The sequence below is a fragment of the Tamandua tetradactyla genome, chromosome 17 (assembly GCF_023851605.1).
Source record: "Tamandua tetradactyla isolate mTamTet1 chromosome 17, mTamTet1.pri, whole genome shotgun sequence".
Classification (NCBI taxonomy): Eukaryota; Metazoa; Chordata; class Mammalia; order Pilosa; family Myrmecophagidae; genus Tamandua; species Tamandua tetradactyla.
In genome coordinates this window covers 2,994,435-3,020,981 of record NC_135343.1, presented here as the reverse complement: position 1 = coordinate 3,020,981, position 26,547 = coordinate 2,994,435, and the positions used below count along the sequence as shown (strand labels likewise).

The window sequence follows — 26,547 nt, the reverse complement described above, 5'->3', positions numbered from 1 at the left end:
ATGTTTATTTGGTACAAAATTTGTATTTTGACTAGTGAAATTCCTAATATAACTTATGTGGAGAGTTTAATTGAACACCATAAGTACATGGAACCTTGAGTAGGGCATAAGATTTTGTAGGTTTGTCCAGAGTGATGCCCCGATAAATCCCAGAGTGATTTGAACAGTGAATAAAAAAGTATTTGCAAAGTCCCCTTGGGGGAATGGTGAGAAAGGGGAAAAATTCAACTTCCCCAAGTGGAGAATTCTTGATCTTCTCACAAGCAGTTGGGACAACCAAAGAAATAGGCTGAGCCACCAATCTTGGGGTTTGTTCATATGAAACTTAACCCCACAAAGGATAGGTTATGCCTACTTAAAATTAGGCCTATGAGTCACCCCCTCTTTCATTGCTCAGATGTGGCCTCTCTCTCCCAGCTAACACAACAAGCAAGCTCACTGCCCTCCCCCGTCTATGTGGGTCATGACTCCCAGGGGTGTGGACCTTCCTTGCAATGTGGAACAGAAATCCTAGAATGAGCTGGGACTCATCATCAAGGGATTTAGAAAATCTTCTCGACCAAAAGGGGGAAGAGCAAAATGAGACAAAATAAAGTGTCAATGACTGAGAGATTCCAAACAGACTCAAGAAGTTATCCTGGAGGTTATTCTTATGCATTAAATAGATATCACCTTATTAGTTAAGATGTAATGGAGAGGCTGGAGGGAACTGCCTGAAAATGTAGAGCTGTGTTCCAGTAGCCATGTTTCTTGAAGATAATTGTATGATGATATAGCTTTCACAGTGTGACTGTATGACTGTGAAAACCTTGTTTGATGCTCCGTTTATCTACCTTATCGACAGATGAGTAAAACATACAGAATAAAAATAAATAGGGGGAACAAATGTTAAAATAAATTTAGTAGATTGAAATGCTAGTGATCATTTCATGAAATGCTAGTGATCTCTTTCATGAAAGGGATGGGTAAGAGGTATGGTATGTATGAATTTTTGTCTGTTGTCTTTTTATTTCTTTTTCTGAATTGATGCAAATGTTCTAAGAAATGATCATGATGATGAATATACAACTATGTGATGAAAAAATAAATAATATAAATAAAAATTTTTTAAATGAGCTTTTACAATTGGTTTTCTACTCTGATTAGATTCAAAGGCACTAATGACTCTATTTCCAATAATCAAGATGGCATGAACTGGCAATAGAGATAAGCAAAATATCATCATTCCTTGAGGTGATCTGCCTGCTACATGATGGCAGGTTGATTACATTGGACCACTACTACCATGAAAAAGACAGTGATTTGTTCTAATTGGAATAGACACATATTCTTGATATGGATTTGCCTCCCCTGTATGCAATGCTTCTGCTAAAACTACCATACATGGACTTGTAGAATGCCTTATCTACCACTATGGTATTCCATAAAACATTGCTTCTGATCAAAGAACCCAATTCACAGCAAATAAAGTGCAGGAGTGGGCACATGCTCATGGATTCTCTAGTCTTACCATGTTCCCCATCATCTTGAAGCAGCTGGGTTGATAGAATGGTCGAATGGCCTTTTGAATACCCAATTATGGTGTCAACTAGGTGACAATTCCTTACAGTACTGAGGCAATGGTTTCCAGGAGGCTGCATATGCTCTGAATCAGCGTCCACTCTATGGTGCTCTTTCTGCCATAACCAGGATTCATGGGTCCAGGAATTAAGGGGTAAAGATGCAAGTAGCATCATTCACCATTATCCCTAGTGATCCACTAGAAAAATTTTTGCTTCCTGTCCCTGCAGCCTTGAGCTCTGCTGGTCTACAGGTCTCAGTTCCAGAAGGAGCACTTTCACCAGGAGACACACAATGATTCCACTGAACTGGAAGCTAAGATTGCCACCTGGCCACTTTGGACTCTTACCCCTGAATCAACAGGCAAAGAAGGGGACTGCTTTATTTGGCTGGGGTGATTGATCCTGACTATCAAGGGGAAATAGGATTGCAACTATACAACAGAGGTAAAGAAGAGTTCTTCTGGAATACAAGAGATCTCCTAGGGTGTTTCTTAGTACTGTCATGCCCTGTGATTAAAGTCAATGGTTCACACCACTAGGCAAAGAACCACAGCCAGCTGTGGTTGCCTTACCTTAGGAACTGGTATCAGGAGAAGACTGAAGTCAGCCAGCATTTCCTGAGTTTTATTCTTTGATTCCCCTTCTTGTCCCCTAGACACAGGAGAAGAGATAAGCCTGAAGATGGAAGAAGTTAGATGAAGGGGAGATAGAAGGTAGGACTAAACATCCAGCTCCATGAAGAGGAGAAAAGTGGAAAGAGTCATGGATACCCCTTCCCCTTTTCTTTTCTGTAGCCACTGTCTTGCTAGTCCACAGCAACCTGATCAATCTTTCTATAAGTAAAATTCACACTCAGGAATTTTATACCAACACCTTAGTATGCTATGATACCTAAATTCAACAAATAAATGATATTAATAGAAACTGACACAGAACAATTGTAGGTTAAAACAACAATTAAGGATTTCCACTGGCACCACTTCTGTTCAACATTGTACTGAAGATTCTAGCCAGGGCAATTAGGCAAGAAAAATAATTAAAAGGAATCCAGATGGGAAAGTGTTTTTGTTTCCTGGTCTGCCCAAGCAATACCATGCAATGGTCCAACTTAACAATGGGAATTTATTTGTTTATGGTTTAGAGGTTAAAAGAAAGTCCAAATCAAGGTATCAAGGTGATGCTTTCTCCCCAAAGACTGTAGCATTTTAAGGCTGGCTGCTGGTGATTCTTGGTCCTGTTTGTCACATGGTAAAGCACACGGCAGCCTCTCCTGGTCTCTCCCTTCTCTTCTGGGTTCCACTGATGTTCTGCTTCTTGTTTCCATGGCTTTCTCCCTCTCTCTGAGTTTCATTCCGCTTTTACAGGAAACCTGATGGAGGTGGGCCACACCTTAACTGAAGTAACCTCATTATAAAATCCTACCCACAATAGGCTCAGAACCACAGGAATGGATTAGGTTTAAGAATATGTTTTTCTGAGGTACATACAGCTTTGAACCACCAGTCTACCCTCTGGATGCCCAAAAGACATACTCTTTCCAAATGTAACATCCCAAAAACCTTATATAATTCCAATAACAATGCTAAGTATAAAGTCTCATCAAAATCAGTTATAGGCTCTCTGCTCCTCCCTGCTTGATCTTTACATGCAGTGCCAGCCACATCCCTAACACATGATGGGGAAAGTCAAAATGAACAGCTTTGGCCATACTGGGTACCTGGTCACCCAGGACTGCTATAAACTTCAACAAAATGCAGGTTGTTTCTATCAATGACTCCTTCATTGACCTCAAGTATATGGTCTACATGTTCTAATATGATTCCACCCATAGCAAGTTCAAAGGCAATATCAAGGCTGAGTACAGGAAGTCTGTCATTATTTGGAATCCTATTACTATATTCCAGGAGCAAGATCCCACCAACATCAAATGGGGTGATGCTGGTGGTGAATAAGTGTGGAGTCCACTGCTGTCTTCACAACCCTGGAGAAGGTTGGGGCTCACCTGAAGGATGGTGCCAAAAGAGTCATCATCTCTGCCTCTTCAGCAGATGCCTCCATGTTTGTGATGGGCATGAACCATGAGAAATATGACAACTCTCTCAAGATTGTCAGCAATGCTTCCTGCATCATCAACTGCCTGGCCCCCCTGGCTAAGGTCATCCAATGATGACTTTGTCATCGTGAAGAGACTCATTACTACCATCCATGCCATCACTGCCACCCAAAAGACTTTGTACGTCTCCTCCAAGAAAATGTGGTGTGATGGCCATAGGGCTGCCCAGAACATCATCCCTGCATCTACCAGCACTGCCAAGGCCAATAGATGCAAGGTCTCCCAGAGCTTAATGGGAAACTCACTGGCATGGCCTTCCATGTCCCCACCCCCAATGTATCCATCATGGATCTAACCTGCCATCTGGAGAAAGCAGCCAAATATGATGACATTAAGAAGGTGGCAAAGTAGGCATCAGAGGCCCCATACAGGGCATCCTGGGCTACACTGAGAACTAGGTTGTCTGTGTGACTTTAAAAGTGACACCGTCTCTTCTACTTTTGATGCTGGGGCTGGCACTGCACTCAATGATGACCTTGTCAATCTCATTTCCTGGTATGACAATGAATTTGGCTAAGCAATAGGGTGGTAGACCTTATGGTCCACATGGCCTCCAAAGAGTAAGAGCCCCTGGACCACCAACTCCAGCAATAGCATGAGCAGAAAAGAGAAGCAGTCACTGAGGGGGATTACTATACCCAACTCAATCCCCCAACACTGAGAATCGCTCAACCTCTGAAGTTTTCATCCCAGACTCCCTGAAGAAGGGGAGGGGCTCAGAGAGCCCTACCTTGTCATGTACTGTCAATGAAGTACACTGTACCCAGCCAAAGAAAAAAATCTATTACAGGAGTAGTCTTTCCTGGGGCACAATTCCCCTCTGTCTGTGGACCTGTGAAAATTAGAGAAGTTATCAGCTTCCAATATATAATGGCGGTATAGGCATAGGATAAATATTCCCATTCCAATAGGGAAAATAGGGGTCATGAATCCCAAACAATTCTGAAACCCAGAAGAGCAAACTCCATTAGATTGCAAGGTCTGAGAGTCATCTACAGATGGATATTGTTTCTTTGGGCATCAGGGAGGGACTATCCTCACCCCTTCACAATAACCATGGTCTCCCTGAGCACTGGGTTGAAGGCTCCACACTCTGAGAATACTAGGGTGACAGTACTCTTCCTGAACAATGAGGCGGAAGGTCCACCCTCTCCAAGCACCACAGCAGACTTACCCTTTCCACACACATAGGTGGGTCTACTCTCCTGGCCTGATGAGAGATCATAAGTTAAGACCTCAGCTTCCATGGTCCTGTCCTTAAAGCCATTCTTCCTTCTCTGTCCCTTTTAGTCTAGGCTGGAAGTGGGGATGCTAATAAAAATCTTGCAAAAATTTTTCAGTTTTGCGTGTAGTTCACAGAGATCCAAACAATCAGACAGTAGGACTTTCACAGATGCTTCCTTGATAATTTCACCTCCAATCCTGATTTGTACTGAAATGGCTGACTGGTTCCATGTTTAGTTAAACCTTCACATGGAGTACTATTCTCCAGCAACTCATTTTTTGGAAGCTCACAATTTTCCAAACCATCTATAAATTTCTGATATCTTTGTGCCCAGGAGTTCAGTTCTCAGCTTATTCCTTTCCTCTCACATTTTACTATAAGCTGCAAGGAGAAACCAGGTTGCACTTTCCACATTTAGCCTGGAAAGCTCCTCAGCTAAATTCAAAGTTCATCAATTTCAAATTCTGCCTTCCATCCGACAATAAAACTCAAATTTGCTAAGTTCTGTGCCACTTTCAAATAAGGGTCACCTTTCTTTCAGTTTCCAATAACACATTCATCATTTCCTCCTAAGGCCTCATTGGAAGTACCTTTAGCATCCATATTTCTACCAACAAGCTCTTCAGAGCAATCTAGGCCTTTTCTATCAAGCATTTCACAATTCTTTCAGAATCTTCCCCTTATCCATTAATAAAGCCGTTCAGGCATTTTTGGTATTTGCCATTCACAGCACCTCATGCTTCTGGTACCAAAGTCTTTTTTCATTTTCTGGGCTCCTCAAACATACCACACAATGGTCCAGCTTAAACAATGACAATTTATTTGCTTATGTTTTGAGACTAAAAGAAAGTCCAAATCAAGGTATCATCAAGGCAGCACTTTCTCCTGAAAGACTGTAGCATTCTGGGACTGGCTGCTGGTGTTCTTTGGCCCTTATTTTGTCACATGGCAAGGCACATGGCAGCCTCTCCTGGTCTCTGGGTTCCACCGATGTTCTGTTTCAGTGGCTTTCTCTTTCTTTTTCTAAGTTTCATTTCACTTTTAAAGGACTCCAATAATAGGATTAAGACCCATCCTGACTGAGATAGACCATACCTTAACTGAAGTAACCTTTTCAAAAGGTTCTACTGGCAATGGATTCACACTTACAGGAACAGATTAGGTTTAAGAACATATTTCTCTGGTGTTCAGAGAGTTTCAAACCATCACAGAAAGGAAAAAGCAAAATTATATTTATTGAAGATGATATGATCTTGTATACAGAAAATCTTAAGAAATCAACTAAAAACTACTATATCTAAGTTCAGTAAGATGCAAGATCAATATACAAAATTAACTATATTTCTATACACTTACATTGAGCAATGCAAAAATGAAATTAAGAAAACAATTCCATTTACAATAGCATCAAAAAGAGTAAAATACTTAGGGATAAATCTAACAAAGTTTAAACTCAGAAAACTACAAAAGATTGTTGAAAGAAGTTAAAGAGATAAATAAATGGAAAGACACTCATATTCATGGATCAAATGACTCAGTATTGTTAAGGTGAGAATATTCCTCCCCAAATAATTGACTACAGATTCTACACAATCGTCATCAAAATTCCATCTGTCTTCCATACTGAAAGTGACAAGCTAATCATAAAATCCACATGATAACTATTGTTATCATTATCAATTGTCCCAAACAATCTTTGAAAAAGAAAAATAAAGTGGGAGAAACTTTCCAGTTTCAAAACTTACTCCAAAATAAAAGTAATTAATGCAGTATGGTAATAATATAATGATACATATATAAATCAATGGAATATAATAGACAATCAAGATATAAACCCTCACATTTACAACTAATTAATTTGTGGCAGGAATGCCAAGAGCATCCAACGGAGAAAGTATGGCATTTTCAACAAATGGCATTGGGACAACTAAATAGCCACACACAAAAGAATGAGTAGAACCCTTATCAAACACAATTTACAAAAATTAATTCAAAATGGGTCAAACCCTCAGAAAGTTAGGACTAGATGTTAACTGCAACATCATAAAAGGAAAATTATGAAAAACCACACCTAATATCATATTCAATGGTGAAAAACTGAAAGCTTGTCCCTTACAATCAGGAATAACACAAGGATGCCTGCTTTCACCACTGCTATTCAATAGTGTACTGTGAATTATAGCCAACATAAATAGGCAATAAAAATGGATCTAAATTGGAAAGGAAGAAGTAAAATTATCTCTATTTGTAGATGACATGATCCTATATAAAGAAAACTTTTAAAAAGCAAACAAAAAACCCAGAAAAATCCACAAGAAAGCTACCAGAGCTAATAAATGAACTCAGAAACCTTGCAGGGAACAAAATCAACATGTAAAAATCAGGGTGTGTCTGTACACGAGCAATGAATAATCTGAAAAGGAAATAAGAAAACAATTTCATTTATAACAGCATCCCTTAAAAGAGTAAAATATCTAGGAATAAATTTAACCGAGGAAATACAAGTCTTGTACCCTGAAAACTATAAAACATTGCTGAAAGAAATTAAAAAGGAGCTAAATAAGGGGAAAGACATTCTGTGTTCATGGATTAGAAGACTTGATATAGTTAAGATGTCAATATTACCCAAAGCATTCTATAAATTCTATCAAATCCCTATTCAAATGCCAAAGACATTGGAAAAGACTATCTCAAATTAATTTGTAATTGCAAGAAGCTCAAAATAGACAAAACAATTTGAAAAACAACATTTGAAAATGACTCCCACTCCTCAATTTCAAAGGTACTACAAATCTACAATAATTAAGACAGTATGGTACTAGTATAAGAACAGACATATAGGCCAACAGAATAGAATTGAAAGTCCAGAAATAAATCACACATTTATGACCAAATGATTTTCAACAAGGGTGTCAAGTTCATTCAGTGGGAAATAACAGTTTCTTCAACAAATGGTGCTGGGAAAACTATATTTCCACATGTAAAAGAATGAAATTGAACCCCTGTTTTGATTTGTTAAGGCTGACAGAATGTAATATACCAGAAAAATAATGGCTTTTTAAAAAGGGAATTTAAAAAGTTATAAATTTGCAGTTCTAAGGCCATAAAAATGTCCAAACTAAGGCATCCAGATAAAGATACCTTGACTCAAGAAAGGCCAATCTGGGAAAGCACATGACTGGTGTTTGCTGGTCCTTGTTCCCAGCCCTGTTGCTTCCAGCTTCTGAAGCCAGTGTTTTCCTCTCGAAACATCCGTGGGCCTTCACTTAGCAATTCCAGGACACAATTCTGGCTTCTGGCTTGCTTAGCATCTCACAGGAAGGTACATGGCAACATCTGCTGGGCTCTGCATCTCCAAATGCTCATGTCTAGGCATCTGCTCTCTCTGTCGGCACTCCAAGCATTTCCAAATGTCTGCATCTCTGTCGGCTCTGAGCTTTCTCCAAAAAATTTCCTCTTTTAAAATACTCCTGTAAACCATTCAAGACCCACCTTGAAGGGACAGAGCCACATCTCTACCTAATCAAAAAGTCACACCCACAATTGGGTGAGTTACACCTCCATGGAACCAATCCTATCAAAGTTTCCACCCTACAATATCAAGTCAGGACTAAAAGAAATATAACTACCCCCACAAGATTGGGTCAGGAAAAGGGACATGGCTTTTCTGGGGTGCATAACAGCTTCAAACTGGCACAGCCCCTAATTACATAAAATACAAAAATTAAGTTAAAATGGATCAATGACCTAAATATAAGAATTAAACCATAAACTCTTAGAAGAATATAGGAGCAAATCTTGATGATCTGGCAATCAGCAATGGATTCTTAGATATAACATAAAAAATATGAGAAAAAATTGAGTCATAATTTAAAATTTTTGTATATCACAGGATATTATTAAAGAAAGCAGAAAGACAACTAAGAAAATAGTTGCAAATCATATATATATGATATGAATAATGTCCAGACTATACATACAGAACTCTTACAACTCAACAGTGAAAAGACAAACAACTCAAAAAATGAACAAAGGATTTGAACAGACATTTTTCCACAGAAAATATACACATGATCCATAATCAAATGAAAAGATGCTCAACATCATTAGCCATTCAGGAAATGCAAATCAAAACTACACTTGGATATCACTTTCCACTCACTAGAGTTTCTATTATTTAAAAAATGGAAAATTAGTGTTGGTGAGGATGTGGAAATCTTGCAACTCCTGTGCATTGCTGATGGGACTGTAAAATGGTACCACTGCTATGGAAGAACAGTTTGGTGCTTCCTCAAAAGTTAAACACAGAATTACCAAATGATCTGGCAATTCCACTTCTAGTTACATACCCAAAAGAATCAAAAGCAGGGACTCAGATATTTGCACACTGATGTTCATAGTGGCATTATTCACAATAGCCAAAAGGTGGAAACAACCCAAGTGTCCATTGACAGATGAATGTACAAAAAAGAACTGTGGTGTAGCCATACAATGGAATATTACTCGGCCACACAAATGAATGAAGTTCAGATATACGCTACAGCATGGATGAACTTTCAAAACATTATGCTAAGCAAAATAAATCAGACACAAAGGACAAATATTGTCTGAGTCTACTTATATGAAATGTCTAGAATAGGTGTTTTCAAAAGACAAAAAAGAAGATTAGAGGTTACCGGGGCTGGGGAAAGGGGCAATGGGGAGTTATTAATTAATGGGTACAGAGTTTATGTTTTGGATGATTAAAACAGTTTTGGTAATGGATGACGGTGATGGTAGCATGACATTATAAACTAATGCCATTGAATTGTACAGTTAAAATGGTTAAAATGGTACATTTTATGATATATATATATATATGTTACCATATTTGAAAAAATAAAGTAAAAAAATGGGCAAAGGACTTGAATAGGCATTTCTCCAAAGATTACAAACAAATGGCCAATAAACACATGAAAAAGTGCTCATTGTCGTTAGCCATTAGGAAAATGCAAATCAAAACCACAATGAGACACCACCTCACACTCACTTAGATGGCTATTATCAAAAAAATGTTGATGAAGAGTGGAGAAATAGGAACCATGCTGTGATGCTGGTGGAAATGCAAACTGGTACAGCTGCTATAGAAAACAGCTTGGTTCCTCCTCAAAAGTTAAACACAGAATCATCTCATGACCCAGCAATTCCACTCCTATGTATATATCCAAGACAATTAAAAACAGGGACTCAGACGCTTGTACACCAACATTCATGACAGCATTATTCGCAGTGGTTGAAAGGTGAAAACAACCAAAATGTCCATCAATTGATAAATGGATAAACAAATTGTTGCATGTCTATATAATGAAATATTTTGTAGCAATAAGGTGAATGAAATACTGATGAATACTACAACATAGATGAACCCTAAAAATATACATGCCAAGTGAAAGAAGTCAATCACAAAAGACCATATATAGTACATTTCCACTTCTTTGAAATGCCCAGACTAGGCAAATCTCTGGAGACAAGCAGTAGATCAGGGGTTGTTTGGTGTGGGAAAAGAGAAGTGACTGCAAATGGATATGAATTTTTTTGGGGGGTCATGAAAATGTTCTACAATTTAGAAAGTGATGTTTCACAACTCGGTGAATACACTAAAAACCACTGAATTATACACATTAAAAGTGTGATTTTTATGGTATGTGAGCTATATCTCAACAAAGCCGTTACTTTAAAAATATATGTTGGTGAGGACAGATAGGATGAGCAAGATTTGTGCATGAAGGTTCATTATATCATCTTTCTACTTTTGCATGTGCGTGTAAACTTACATAAGGCAAAATTAAAACGTACATGTACACTACCCTCCCATCAGCTCTGGAATTTTAGAATGCTAAGAAAAAAAATTTGTCACTACCTTCTCCCAAGCAATAAATTCCTAATGGTAAATTCGGGGAGCCAAAGACGGTAGGGGTGGGGAGAAACCTACAAGAGAACACCAGGCTCTGCCTGATTTAGTATGGCGGTGAATCTCAATTTCTCTATCTGCCACAAAAACACTCAGGACAGTACCTTTGGTCACGTGGCGAGGCTGCAGATTTGCACTTTGCCCACAGTCCAGGAAGAGAACAAAGAAAAGGACTGCCGCTCCTCTCATCTTTGCCACTCTCTATACACCATCAGGAGGAACCCAATCTCCTGAAGTTCCTTGCGGAATCCCTAGGGTCTGTGAAGTCACACTAGGAAATGAGTTGTGGGCTTGAAAAGTACAAAGGGGTAAAGGTCCTGGTGTCTGTAGACAGGGACGGGGGCAGAATGCTGGTGGCCCTGAGGTGAGAGACACTCTGCATTGGTTCACCTCCTCTGCTTCAAGTGATGCCCTGAATTCTGACCAAAGAAGAATATGAATTGGGACTCTAGGTGGCAAGTGACCGGAAGTTGGTAGAGTAGCCAGAAAAATCTTATGATCAATCAGGCTATCACATGAATAAAGTATTGCTATTTATTATATGAAATTATAGCACAAAAAATATAAACAAATTTATGTTTATGCAAATAAACTCACATATCACTATTTCCTCTTTAATTTTTTTAAGTATTAAACTATTTTTTAAAGAAAAATATTTATATTTTAATGCCATTAACTACCTATTTTTTTCCTGCATTTTCATTTTGCACTGGCCTCGTAAATTATGCACCCATTCCTGCATGTTAGCCCTCATGTTCACTCACTGTATGCAGTGTCTGGCATGGAGGGGGTATTTTGGGGGCAAAAAGTTACACAAATACATGGCAGAATTCTGGGTAGCTCAGATAATGGCAGCAATATAAATCTCATTTCTCTAAAATATCCCCCCCCCCAAAAAACACCATAAAATCCATACCCTCTGTATAACCAGAAACCAGAAAATGCCCACCTTCAAATTACCAGTAAATAGGAAAAAGAACAGTAACTGCAGCCCATCTCAATCACTTCTGACGCTAGCCTCTGCAGGGAGGAAAGACGGCAGGCCTAAGAAAATCTAAACCACCGCCAGAGAGAGAACACTCTCTACATGCGGAAATGCTGGAAATCCAGATGTGAGAAAGAACGAATTGTCCCTGAACATCAGAACAAGACCCCGGGAAGAGCTGTGGGAAGTGAACGGGGAGAAGTGAGATGGAGAGAGCAGAGAGCCTTTCACAGGGCACTTCCCCTGGCATAGAGGGCCGATGGACCCAAAGTCATGGGAAATTGGCTAGCTTTAACCTCAGGATGTGTTCCTGTGATTTCCCCCCATCTTCCTCTCCTCAGTAGCAAACTCATCCTTCCATCAGGTCAGGCCAAAATCCAAAGTTCCATCCCAGACTCATCTCGTTCTCTAACTCAACATCCAATTCATAAATAAATCCACTCCAATCTCCATTCTATTTACACACACCTCCCAAAATTTGGTCAACTGCCCCCCCACACACACACACACACATGCTGCCCCAGCATGGTCTACATTTTATCGCCAGTAAAAAGAGTGGCAACAAAGTCACCCTAACTAACACTTACAACCGTTGAATTCCATGAATTCCATTGCCACAAACCTCCCCCCACTGCATACCCCTCCCTCCCCACCTCTCTCCCCTCACCACAGGAAAAGACTAGGGCTGCTTTGCAACATAGGACATGCATATGTCATTAACAAATTACCTTTAAATGACCAGCAGAAGTTCTCTCCCTGGCTTCTTTGATTTCCAGGCAGATTTGTTTGGTATCTGGGCATAAAGGAAAAGCTTCTCTTTTTATACAATCACCCAGGAAAGGCATTTTCTGTAAAAGGCCAGATCGTAGCAAATATTTTGGGCTTTGAGTGTCACATTAGGTCTCTGTGGCATATTCTTCTTTGCTATTGATGCTGTTTTTACAAACCCTGCTAAAATGTAAAAATCATCCTGATCTCACTGGAGGAGCCGTACAAAAAGAGGCTGCAGGCTGATTTAACCACACAATGTAGTTTGTCCTAGACTCTGAAGTGAGAGGGTAAGGCCCAGAACAGAGAGCTGGGAACGGGGCAGATTTCAGCAAACTGCTAAACACCCTTGGGGTTGGCAACGGAGCGGACATCACTGAGGGTGGCACTGGGGATGTCGGCCAGCCTTCTGTCCAGTGAATGCCACATCCACTGAACCCTGTCCTGGCCCCTTAGAAGCACCATCTTCTTCAAGCTAATGAGGCCAGTCCTGCTGTTTACCCTAGATGCCTGTGGGGAAACTGAGGCCCAGACAGGCTCAGTGTCCTGTGCCATCCTGTGACCTGGATGGGGCAGAACTGTGGCCTGCTTCAGCCGAGTCTGACCGGAGCCCGCGGCAGCTGCTCTTCAAGGAGAGCCAAGGAATGACCTGGAGAGAGGAGCCCACTGCTTGTAGCGCTCTGACGCAGGCCAGGGGGAAGACCCTGTTTCCCCAACACTCGGGCTACAGCCGAAACACAGAGCACAGGCTTAGGGTGTACCAGACCTTGGAGCCATCCAGCTCATGCTCCCTACATGCATTACAGGGGTAGGAGCCTGGGAGTGGGGTGTTTGGTTTAAGTGCCTGCAGACAGACATATTAACTGGTTTAGGAGAAAAGAGATGCCACTGGTGCCACCTTCCCCTACATTCTGGAAGAGAAACCCATCCTTAAGGAAAAAAATCACTAGCAGTGAAAATAATACTGAGAAACTGGCGTCCATTAATTTAACTCTTTTTGTAGATGGAAAAAGGCAGTCCTGACTAGACAGCTTCCAGCCTCCGTGAGGACCACAAGGCTGCACAGCCAGATAATGGCAGACAGGAAGGATGTTCAGAGATAGTAACTCAGCCACCAGCGGCCAGGTGTGGCAGGCTTGAGGGCCATGTTTCCAAAGCCTCAGGAGAGTGATGCTGGCCATTCCCACAATCACCCTGGTAAGGTCCACAGCCAGCCCCATTTCTCAGATGAGGAGATTGATTCCAAGAGGGCATAATGGTCTGCCCAAGATCATGCATCTCAGGGGTGGCAGATCTGGGCCATGAACCAGGCACTCAGGCCTAGTGGGTGCCACTTGCCCTGTCTATATAAGGTTCATGCTTTGGGTGGGGATGCATTAAAAAACCACAAAATAAAATTTTAAAGTATAATTTTATATGAGCTGCAAACAACTCATACAGAGGGAGAACACCTCTAACCATAGATCAGGCAGAAGGCTTCTCCCAGGTGTGCTGACTGAGCTCCCTTCAGAAGGAAGCACACTTGTTAATTCAGATGGCTCCTTCTTGCAGGTTAAACAGCCTGGGGCACTGTGGTGGGTGATCCCAAGGTGGGTCAAGTGTGAGGGGTACAGAGGGGCGGGAAGAGGGGTGGGCAAGGGCAACTCCCACAGGACCTGTGGGTAAACCTGTCCCCAGTATTACATGACATACTGACACTAAGAAATCTGTTGTTTATATGCAATTCAAATTTAACTGGGCAGTCCATATTTTTATTTGCTATATCTGACAGTCCTACTTGGGGAACATGTTGGGAACCTCCTCTTGATCCAAAAGGCAGAGGGGTCCTCTGAAGGTTTGCAGCCAGACAGTGCCCATGACAGGGTGGTTTTATAGCGTCATCACTTTGACCTTTGAAAACCTTGACCTGCTGAGCACAGAGGGAGACCTACAGGGAGATGGGGCAGTGCACCAAGTGGAAGAAGGTAAAGGACGAAAGCGGAGCTTCTTTTGGTTCACGTGCTGGTCCACACCTCCAGACTCCTCTAGACAAATAAGTGAAGTTGTTAAAAGAAGCCAGCACACAAGAGCACACCCTCTGCCATCTCTCAGACCCACGGACAGCACAGCCCGACGCATCCAGGTCGGGACACCCAAGCCCAGAAAGTACAGCAGCACAGGACTAGCATGCAGAACAAGCTAATTTAGAAGTTGTGGATCCTGGAGGGTGAACAAAAGAGGGGCAAGGACAGGTGAGAAGCAGGAGTCCACACATCCAATCCAGGACATTTCTACTGGCTGGCCCCATCATGGACTCAGTGCCATGGGGACCTTCTGGTGGCCACAACTTCCCCCATTGGGTACGAGAATTCACAGATGGAAGCCAGAGACCATGGCACTGTGTGCCCCCTTCTCAGCTGGGTGAGCTGCCAAGCCCCCAGGCCTTCCCTCTTGAGGGAAAGGTATTCATTTCACCATTTAACAGGAAGGTCAATAACCTTTTTTATAAAGAAAGGCTGTACAATATAAAAGAGGTCTACTATAAAGCACATTTACCTGATTCACGCCCCAGTATTTAGTATTCTCTCTAAAACATCAGCATAAAGTGATGCATGGAATGAGGCTGACCACACAAATAAGGGACTTTAAGGGGGGTTATGATAGTTGAGTTTTGTTATCTTTTTTTTTATAAAATTATGTATTATTTTAACTGTTTTGCCATGAGTCAGAACAATTCTAAAAATTATTTAGAACTTAATTGATTTTCAATTTTATCTTTAACACTGATAATTTTTTTTTGTCCACATAAGTTATATTAGGAAATGCACTAGTCAAAATAAAAATTTTGTACCAAATAAACTTTTGTTTTAGTCTCACACATGTTAAAGTTTTAAAATATTAATTACCATCTATTTTCAATTATCAATTTCAATTTAATTTTTAAATAATGAAAAATACTTTTGGAAACTAATACCCCTTCTCTCCAGATTTTAAAATCTATTTCAATGGTGGCTCAGTGGCAGAATTCTCGCCTGCCATGCCAGAGCCCCAGTTTTGATTCCTGGAGCATGTCCATGCCAAAAAACAAACCAAGAACAGTCTACTACAACCCAGCACCCATAATACCTCTTATGGGCTATATAAAATATTTATCATCTGCTCTGTTGACCACCGAGCCTCCTGGCAGTAGCATGGCACTTGGGAGACAGGCAACAGAGCAAAGAGAATATCGAATGAGAGCTAATCTTATCAATTTGGAAGAAATTCCAGCCCTGGTTGGCCAAGGCTTTGGGCTAGGCTGTCTCTCACTTTCTGGAGGGAGAATTGGCACATGCCCTGGGGGCTGCACCCTCAGGCAAAAGGACCCAGGAACCCCACAGGAAGGCTGGGCCAGCATTGGATGGGACCACCTCAACGCAGCGTCTGTACCCAATTACTAGACCTAATTTACTTATTCTAATTAAAAGTATTCCAATAACTATTAGTTATTAGAATTAGGGCACCCTGTATAGCTTATTTATGTAGCAGAGAAGCTAAGCCTACCTATAGTTATGCTTAAAAGCTACTTCCAGAGGGCCTCTTTTGTTGCTCAGATGTGGCCTCTCTCTAAGCCCAACTCTGCAAGTGGAATCATTACCCTCCCCCTACATGGGACATGACATCCAGGGTTAAAAGTTGTCCTGGCAACATGTCATGACTCCCAGGGCTGAGCATGGTCTTGGCATCCTGGGATCAACAATGCCTTCCTGACCAAAATGTGGAAAAGATTTGTAGCAAATAAGGTATCAGTGGCCCAGAAAGTTCAAAATAGAGTTGAGAGGCTACTCTGGAGGCTACTCTTTTGCAGGCTTCAGCTAGATACTGCTATTTATCATGGCTGGCCAAACCCCAACCCAAACCATTTCTGTCAATCCTAAAGAACACTTAGGGCTTTATCTGAGATTCTACAAAAGCTCCATGCACTATGATTACTTTTCAGAAACCTACAACTTCCAGATTGTTTCCTAGGCCACATAAGCCCAGAAACCCAAAGAGACCAGCCTTTCCAAAACATCACCAAGTTCCATCCCCCTATCCCATATTATCGACAGCCCTTTCCAACATGAAAAAGTTAGAATGGGCAGAACCCAAATACCCCTAAAGATTGGGAGAAAGATCAAAAGAGAAAGTATAATTATAACAAAGATGGGATTTAACAAATGAATATGACTGCTAAATCATTCTATTGATATTTCTTTTAGTCTCCAGTGTCTTGGAGCAGCTAAAAGGAAAAAACTAAAACTGTGGAACTACAACCCATACCAAACTCTGAAATCTATTCTATAATTAATTGTTGCAGTGTGCTTTGAAATTTATTGCTTTTTTGTATGTATGTTATTCTCCACAATAAAAAATTAAAATAAAATGAAAAAGATGGGTACCAATTCCCAATAATTGGCAATTAAAAGCAAAGAATGAAATGTTTACCCCATTATTTTAGTTTGTTAAGCTGCTGGAATGCAATATATCAGAAATGGAATGGCTTTTTTGAAAAGGGAATTTATTAAGTTGCAAGTTTACAGGTCTACAGCCATGAAAACATCCAAATTTAGGCACCAACAAGAGGTTACCTTTACTCAAGAAAGGCTGATGTCATCTGGAACACTTGTCAGCTGGGAAGGCACATAGTGACATCTGCTAGCTTTCTCTCCCAACTTCTTGCTTCATGAGGCTCCCCTGGATATTTTCCTTCTTCATCTCCAAAGATCTCTGGCTGTGTGGGCTCTGAAGCTTTTTTCAAAATGGTTCTCTCTTACAGGACGCCAGTAAGCAACCCCAGTAAGCAACCCCTTGAATGGGTAGAGACAATCTCCATGGAAACCATCTAATCAAAAGGTCCCATCCACAATTGGGTGGGTCACATTTCCATGGAAACAACTTAATCAAAAAGATCCTACCCAGCAACACTGAGTGAGGATTAAAGACCTTGGCTTTTCTGGGGTACACAACAGTTTCTAACTACCACATTCCACACTCTGGATGCCAAAAAGACATGTTCTTTCCATATACAAAATACATTCATTCTCTTATAACATCAGAAAGACCTTAAAACATTTTGTTAACAATACAGATACAATACAAAGTCAGAAACAGTACAAAATCTCATCAAACTCAGCTACAGGCGTGGCCTTGTCCTAAGGCAAAATTCTCCTCCAGCTGTGAACTTATAAAACTCAGAGCAAGTTATCTGCTGTAAACATACAAAGGAGGGTTACGTGTTCCCAGTTCCACAGGGAGTAACTGGAAAGAACACAGGGGTCACTGGACCCAAACAGTTCCAAAAACCTGTGGGGCAAACTCTATTAGATTTCAAAATCCTTGGGTTTTAGAAAGTGGCAGCCCCACCCTTTCCAAGGACTTAAGCAACAGGGCTGTTCTCTCTACATGCAACCTTGGGGCATACTGGGGAGACCCCTTTTTCCTTGGTTCTATACTCTCAAACATCTGGGCAACACTTGGGCTCTTTGCTATCTCCAGGGTACACGCTCAACCCCCTTAGAACAACATGATGGCAGCAAAGCTATCCCCAATCCCCAAGGAATATGCTCCACCCTCTCCAAGACCTGGGGCACTGAAACTCCTGTTCTCTGACTTCAGGTCAAACTCTCCTTCTCTAAGTGCATGGGTGGGTCCACTCTCCTGGCCCAAAGTTTCTTAGCTTCAGACCTTAGCCTCCAAGTTCTGCTTTTGAAGTTTTTATTCTTCCTTCAATTTTTCCCTTTTCTGTCCCTTTTAGTCCAGACTGGCAGTGTTTAAACAGATCCCACAACACAATCCTCTTGGTTTTCTATGTAGTGTGCAGGGATCATAATCATCAGACAATAGGATTTTCCAGAAATCCCTCCTGGATAATTACATCTCCAATCCTGGCTTGTCCTGAACTAGCTGATTGCTTCCATGTTTGGTTAAATCCTCACATAGGTCACTCACTATTCTCTGGGGTCCCAGAAGTTTCCAGACCATTAATTTTTTATCTCTTCGTATGCAAGAGTTCAATTCTCAGCTTCTCTTTTTCCTGTCACATTTCACTATAAGATGCAAGGAGAAACAAGGCTGTGATACTTTCCACATTTAATTCAGAAATCTCTTCTGCTAAATATCCAAGTTCATGGCTTTTAAAATCTGCCTTTCATCCAAAACCAGTAGACGATGTTGCTAAATTTTCTGCCACTTTAAAATATGATCGCCTTCCTTTCAGTTTGCAATAATACTTGCATCATTTCGGTCTAAGGCGTTAAGTATGGTCAGAGTACACATTTCTACCAACAGTCTTTTCAAAGCACTCTAAGCCTTCTCTATCAAGCTCCTCACAACTCTTTCAGAATCTTCCCCTTATCCATTTTAAAAGCCATTCCAATATGTTTGGTATCTGAAAATCGCAGCACCCCACTCCTAGTACAAAATCTGTATTAGTTTGTTAAGCTGCCAGAATGCAATATACCAGAAACAGGAATGGCTTTTACAAAGGGAATTTAATAAGTTACAAGTTTACAATTCTAGTGCCAAGAAAATGTCCAAACTAAGGCACCCAGGGAAATATACCTTAATTCAAGAAAGGCCAATGGATCTGGAACATCTCTGTCAGCTGGGAAAGCCATGGCTGGTATCCACTGGTCCTTTGCTCCTGGGCTTCATTGCTTTCAGTTTCTGATGCCAGTGGTGTCCTCTCTAAGGTCTATGGGCCTTCACTTAGCTGCTCTGGGACAAAACTCTGGGTTTTATCTCTTAGCTTAGCATCTGCTGGGCCAGAGATTTCTTCTTTTCAGGTTCTGGCTATTTCTGTGAGTCCTTGCTTAGCACCTGGCTATTTCCATCTCAACCTCCAAACGTACACATTGGTTCTGCTCTCCAAGCATGAACATCTATATCAGCTCTGACCTCTCTTCAAAATGTTTCTTCTTTTAAAGGACTCCAATAAACTAATCAAGACCTACCCAGAATGGGTGGAGTCACAGTTCATCTAATCAAAGGCCACACCCACAACTGGGTTGCAGCACATCTCTGTGGAGATAATTTAATCAAAAGTTTCCACCCTGATTTCCAAAAGAATCAGGATTAAAAGAAATGGTTGACCGCACAAGATAGGATCAGGATTAAAACATGGCTTTTCTGGGTAAATATTAGTTTCAAACTGGCACACCCATCTATACCAAAGAAATCAGAGTAATTAATAGCTCTGGGTAATGAGGAAAAGTCACCTTTCATAGAGATACAGAGGTATCCTATGCATACTAAAAAGAATATTGTTGAAAGTGGCATCATCAACATGGCAACATAAAAAAACTACTGCAAACCTCTTCTTAGAGAGTCAATGAGAAAAATGATAATTGCCTTTTGTTCAGAACTCTGGAGGAAGGTTAAAAGTGGAGGAAGATCCCACAAATGCTGAAATGAAGAAAGAGAAAAATGTCAGGTAAGAAACTTCCATCCCAGACCTACCAGTCCTCTCCCTTCCCCCTCACTCAGTCCCACACAGCTCAAGAAGTACCCACAGACAGGGGCTGGGATGCCTCCCACCTCCCCCTGGGGACACAGACTACAAAATCTCTCACGGCAGTGGGAAAGATAACACTTACATCCAAACAGACCCAAGCCTGCAGGGATCCACAGCAGGACTTAAGCTGCAGGAGAGGTCGGAATACAAAAGAGCCATAAGGAAGAGCTTCCGAATGGAGGATCAGGGAGGGAATTGCAGAATCTTCCCCAAAAAGCAGCAAGTAACCAGGCAGAAACTACCAGAATCAACAAATTTGGGGAGCCAGGGGACAAGGGAAGACATTTCAAGGCCCAGGTCAGTACGGATGAAGAATCAGAAAACATGGACAGAAACTGTGTCCCTCCTACAACTGTTTCCCTCCTACAAGGGAAACTGCAGCAGGCAGCCTGATTCTTGCCTGGGGAACAGCTGTAGACTCAGGCGGCTGGCAGGGGCAGGGGCGGGGGTGTCCTCTGCCACAAGTACAACGGAGAACACAGCCCCACATTGAGCCAAATTTTGGCCAGTGAAACAAGGGCAAAGGAATTCAGGCTTGCCAAGTCAGATGCTGAAGTCAGATGTTTAAGACTCACCTTGAAATGGGTGGGCTACATCTCCATGGACACAACCTAATCAAAAGGTTCTGCCCACATTAGGTCTGTACCCACAAGAATGGATCAAAAGAATGTGGCCGGTGTACTGCTGTTGCTCTGTGCTCTGCAATCTGGTGCTGATGATGGTGGCATGGTGCGTGCACTGTTGAGGAAATGAGAAACCAGGCTATGGGTGCCACAATCTTTTTCACAATGCATTTCTGTCTTTGGAACCACCTCACTGACCACTTTTGGTGGATCCAGGAGGTGCTGAAGCACACCTAGCACTTTCAGGTAAGGAAGAATTGATGCTATAGGCTAGCTATCAGAGCTGTGGTTTAAGCCTTTCTGAAATGCATCGAAGCTTAAAGACTATAAAGAAAGGAACCTGAGGACTCTTTGGATAAATCAAATAATATCTGCTTCCCAGGAACACGGCATGAAGTATCCAGTGTTCAATGGCAACTTAGTTAAGGGTCAGGTGGAGCTCAACAGGGAAGTACTTGAAGATATAGCCATTCATAAACCAAAGACTTTTAAATCTTTAGTTGCTTTGGCTAAAAGGAGGTGTGAGGATGAATTTGCTACTGCTTTAGGGGATGGGAAGGAGCCAGAAGGCATATTTTCCTGTGTGGTCCACTATCACTGATAGGGACTCCCTTTTGCTACTGTTTCCTATGATGATTATAACTAAAATAAGAACAAAAGAAGAATTTAGTCAACAGTTTGTAAGTTCCATTTACAATTGTGTTTATTTACATTTCGTTAGTAGGCATGAAAACAGGTCCTTATGTTGGGACAGATTCCCAGAACTGTCTTATATTGGTTGTTAAAATAAAGCTTGTGGGCGGGCCACAGTGGTTCAGCAGGCAGAGTTCTCGCCTGCTATGCCGGAAACCCAGGTTTGATTCCCAGTGCTTGCTCATGCAAAAAATACAATAATAATAATAAAACTTGTGTGGTGTTCAAAAGAAAAAAGACCATGGCTTTTCTGGGGTAAAAATACATTTAAAACAGCACGTCGCTGATCAGCACCATCATCTGGGCAGGATGGGAAGTACAGGGGAATCCCAGGCCCATCAGAGCTGGTCTAAAGTTCTGTTTTGGCTGAGAAATACAAGATGGACCAACTGTCAAAGCAGTGCCCTAATACAAACATAGGTAACAACTAAACCCTAGACAAAAGAGAGAAATCACACTTCAGAATAAACCCATCAATATAATCAGATAACCAGATACCAGCAAAAAATCACAAGGAACACTAAAAACACAAGAAGAAATGGGCCCATTGAAGGAAAAGATCAAAAAGTCAGAGAACATACAGAATTTGGACAAACTAATCAATGATGTGCAAACAAATCTCTTGAATCAATTTTTAAAAATGAAGGAAAATGTGTATAAAGAGATAAAGTATATAAGACACTAAAAAAGCATAAAGAATTTGGAGGGATACAAAGAAAAATAACAGACATTATTAGAAATAAAAGACACTGTAGATGAAATTAAAAATATACTGCAGACACAAAATAGTAGATTTGAAGAGGCAGAAAAAAGAATCAGCAAGTCAGAAGAAAGAGCAACCAAATTTAAAGAGACAAAGGAACAAACAGAAAAAAAATGAAAACATTTGATCAGGGTCTCAGGGAAATGACTGACAACACAAAATGCACAAATATAAACATCATGGGTATCCCAGGAGAAGATAAGGGGAGTCAGGAAGACTCTTTGAGGAAATAATGGCTAAAAATTTCCGAACCCTTATAAAAGACATAAATGATAAATGCTAGTGATCAATGAAAGGGAGGGGTAAGGGTATAGTATGTATGAATTTTTTTCTGTTGTCTTTTTATTTTTCCGAATTGATGCAAATGTTCTAAGAAATGATCATGATGATGAATATGCAACTATGTGATGATATTGTGAATTACTGATTATATATGTAGAACGGAAAAAAAAAAAAAAAAGAAGAAGCAATGCTGTGTGGAATTCTATGACAATGGATAAGGCATTCTATAAGCCCATGGATGGTAGTTTTGGCAGAAGCATTGCGTGTACGGAAAGCAAACCCATATCCAGGGTATGTGTCTATCCCAGTTAAAACAAATCGCTGCCCCTTCCATGAAGGGAGTGGTACAATGTAATCATCCTACCACCATGTAGCTGGCTGATCACCCAGTGAATGGTGCCATATCAGGGGCTGAGTATGGGTCTCTGCTGCTAGCAGATTGGGCACTCAGCAGTGGCTGTAGCCAAGTCAGCCTTGGTGAGTGGAAGTCCATGTAGCTGAGCCCATGCATAACCTCCATTCCTACCATCATGACCACTTTGTTCATGAGCCCAATGGGCAATGACAGGAGTTGCTGGAGAAAAAGGCTGACTGGTATCCACAGAACGGGTCATCTTGTCCACTTGATTATTAAAACCTTCCTCTGCTGAAGTCACCCTCTGGTGCACACTCACATGGGACACAAATATGTCCATGTTTTTAGCCCACTCTGAAAGGTCTATCCACATACTTCTTCCCAAGACCTTTGTCACCAATTTTCCAATTACGGTCTTCCCAAGCCCCTGACCATCCAGACAAACCATTAGCAACTGCCCATGAGTCAGTATACAAATGCACCTCTGGCCAGTTCTCCTTCCAAGCAAAATGAACAACCAAATCCACTGCTCGAAGTTCTGCCCAACTGGGAGGATTCCCCTCACCACTGTCCTTCAAGGACACCGCAGAAAGGGGTTTTAGTGTTGCAGCTGCCCACTTTCTCGTGGTACCTGCACATCATGCTGAACCATCTGTAAACCAGACCCGAGTTTGCTCTTCCTCGGTCAATTCACTGTAAGGAACTCCCCAAGAGGCCAGAGCTCTGGTCTGGGAAAGAGAAGGTAATGTGGCAGTAGTGGAGACCATGGGCATTTGGGCCACTTCCTCATGTAACTTACTTGTGCCTTCAGGACCTGCTCTGGCCCTATCTCATATATACCATTTCCATTTTACAATAAGTGCTGCTGCGCATGCCCAACTTTATGGCTTGGTGGGTCAGACAACACCCAGCTCATGAAAGGCAACTCAGGTCTCATGGTAACTTGGTGATCCATGGTTAAACGTTCAGTCTCTACTAAGGCCCAGTAGCAGGGTAAAAGCTGTTTCTCAATAGTAGTTATCTGCAGCAGATGGTAAGGCTATACTCCAAAATCCTAAGGGTCTGCGTTATGATTCTCCTATAGGAGCCTGCCAAAGGCTCCAAACAGCATCTCTATTTCCACTGACACTTAAAGCACCATTGGATCTGCTGGATCATATTGCCCAAGTGGCAGAGCAGCTTGTACAGCAGTCTGGACCTGTCACAGAGCCTCCTCTTGTTCAGGTTCCCATTCAAAATTAGCAGCTTTTCTGGTACTCAATAAATGGGCCAGAGTAGCACACCCAAATGAGGAATATATTGTCGCCAAAATCCAAAGAGACCTACTAGGCGTTGTGCCTCTTTTTCGGTCATAGGAGGGGCCAGATGCGCAACTTATCCTTCACCTTAGAAGGGATATCTTGACATGCCCCACACCACTGGACACCTAGAAATTTCACTGAGGTGGAAGACCCTTGTATTTTTGTTGGATTCATCTCCCATCCTCTGACCCTCAAATGCCTTACCAATAAGTCTAGAGTAACTTCTACTTTTTGCTCATGAGGTCCAATCAACATATCATCAATATAATGGACCAGTGTGATGTCTTGTGGGAGGGAGAAATGATCAAGTTCCCTGCAGACAAGATTATGACATAGGGCTGGAGAGTTGATATACCCCTGAGCTAGGATAGTGAAATTATATTGCTGACCTTGCCAGCTGAAAGCAATCTGTTTCTGGTGGTCCTTACTAACAGCTATTGAGAAAAAAAGCATTTGCCAGATCAATAGCTGCATACCAGGTACCTGGTGATGTATTGATTTGCTCAAGCAATGATACCACATCTGGAACAGCAGCTGCAACTGGAGTTACCACCTGGTTGAGCTTACAATAATCACTGTCTTCTCCAAGACCCATCTGTTTTCTGCACAGGCTAAATAGGAGAGTTGAGTGGGGATGTGGTGGGAATCACCACCCCTGCATCCTTCAAGTCCTTAAGGGTGGCAGTAATCTCTGCAATCCCTCCAGGAATCCAGTATTGTTTCTGATTTACTATTTTGCTAGGTAGGGGCAGTTCTAATGGCTTCCACTTGGCCTTTCCCACCATAATAGCCCTCACTGCACGAGTTAGAGAGCCAACGTGGGGATTCTGCCAGTTGCTCAGTATGTCTATTCCAATTATATATTCTGAAACTGGGGAAATAACACAGAATGGGTCCGGGGGCCCACTGGACCCACAGTGAGATGGACCTGAACTAAAACTCCATTGATCACCTGGCCTCCATAAGCCCCCACTCTGACTGGTGGAGCAGAGTGACGTTTGGGGCCCCTGGAATTAATGTCACTTCTGAACGAGCGTCTAATAATCCCAGAAATATCTGATCATATCCTTTTCCCCAGTGCACAGTTACCCTGGTAAAAGGCCATTGGTCTCCTTGGGAAAGGCTTGGAGGAAGATTAACAGTATAAATTCCTGGCAATGTAACAGGGTTCACCCCCAAAGGGACCCGGCCTCCCCATTCATTCAAGGGGCTCTGGGTCTGTAAACTATCTCAAGTCTGGAAATTGATTAAGGGGCCGTGACTCTGTGTTTTTGTAATTTAGGTTAGACTTCCGTTCACTTGACCTAGAACTCTTTTGTTTATACAGCTCAAACAAGAATTTAGTAGACTGCCCATCTACTGTATTTAGGTACCCCATGATTTACTAGCCAATGCCACAAATCTCTGAGTCATATAATTTTCACTTCTGCTTTGAGTATGCTGTCTATTATAATAGCCATGTTGTGCTGGTTTGAAAGGATGTATGTCCCCTAGAAAAACCATGTTTTAATCAAAGTCCCATTCCCTATTCAATACTGTATGTTTGAAACTGTAACCAGATCATCTCCCTGGATGATGTGATTTAGTCAAGAGCGGTTGTTAAACTGGATTAGGCGACAACATGTCTCCACCCATTTGGATAGGTCTTGATAAATTTCACGAGTCCTATAAAAGAGGAAACATTTTGGAGAATGGAAGAGATTCGGAGAGAGCAGAAAATGCTGCAGCACCACGAAGCAGACAGTCCATGAGCCAGCGACCTTTAGAGTTGAAGATGAGCTTCATGAAACCAGAAGCCAGGAAAGAAAGCTAACAGATGATGCCATGTTCACCATGTGCCCTTCCAACTGAGAGAGAAGCCGTGACCGTGTTCATCATGTGCCTTCTCACTTGAGAGAGAAACCCTGAACTTCATCAGCCTTCTTGAACCAAGGTATCTTTCCCTGGATAGATACCTTTGATTGGACATTTCTATTGTTTTAATTGGGACATTTTCTTGGCCTTAGAATTGCTAGCAATTTATTAAATTTCCCTTTTTAAAAGCCATTCCGTTTCTGGTATATTGCATTCTGGCAGCTAGCAAACTAGATTACATGTCTACCCTGTCTTGGTGATTAAGTGCTGTCACCTGACTTCTGCCAACTCAGGATCCCGTCATCCCCATTGTGTTTAAGGATTCCAGCTCAGTGACAGGAGTTCCTACAGTAATATCTGACCTACAAGAAGTGCAACTGCAGAGCTCTTTAGGGATAATGGCATTAGTCTGACAAATTTATTTCTCATAGTTCTGGTAATAGGCGATTCCTCCAGACATTCTTGGGGTGTAAGAACAGGCTTTGTATGATAAATCCACTCTAACATTCCAGTCTCTCTAAGCCTCTGGATTCCTTCATCTACATTATACCAGGGCAGTT

At 41.6% G+C, this 26,547-nt stretch overlaps 1 protein-coding gene and 1 pseudogene across 3 annotated transcripts in view; one reads left to right on the top strand and one right to left on the bottom strand.

Annotated features, from left to right (window-relative positions):
• The window catches only part of C17H2orf92 (chromosome 17 C2orf92 homolog), a 432,030-nt gene that overhangs the window by 388,773 nt on the left and 16,710 nt on the right, over positions 1 to 26,547 (bottom strand). Inside the window, exons 3-6 of one of the 3 annotated variants that reach the window (XM_077133807.1) lie at positions 20,692 to 20,854; positions 20,199 to 20,243; positions 19,165 to 20,007; positions 12,564 to 12,628 (exon numbers count right to left, since the gene is read on the bottom strand). In XM_077133807.1, the coding sequence (XP_076989922.1) occupies positions 12,564 to 12,628; positions 19,165 to 19,220 (121 nt within the window). In that variant the 5' untranslated portion in view covers positions 19,221 to 20,007; positions 20,199 to 20,243; positions 20,692 to 20,854. Of the gene's footprint in view, positions 1 to 2,134; positions 2,588 to 10,954; positions 11,358 to 12,563; positions 12,629 to 19,164; positions 20,008 to 20,198; positions 20,244 to 20,691; positions 20,855 to 26,547 lie in introns of those variants that run through there. The other 2 variants (XM_077133808.1, XM_077133809.1) reach the window with 2 other exon arrangements.
• LOC143661080 (large ribosomal subunit protein bL20m pseudogene) lies at positions 20,905 to 21,340 on the top strand (annotated as a pseudogene).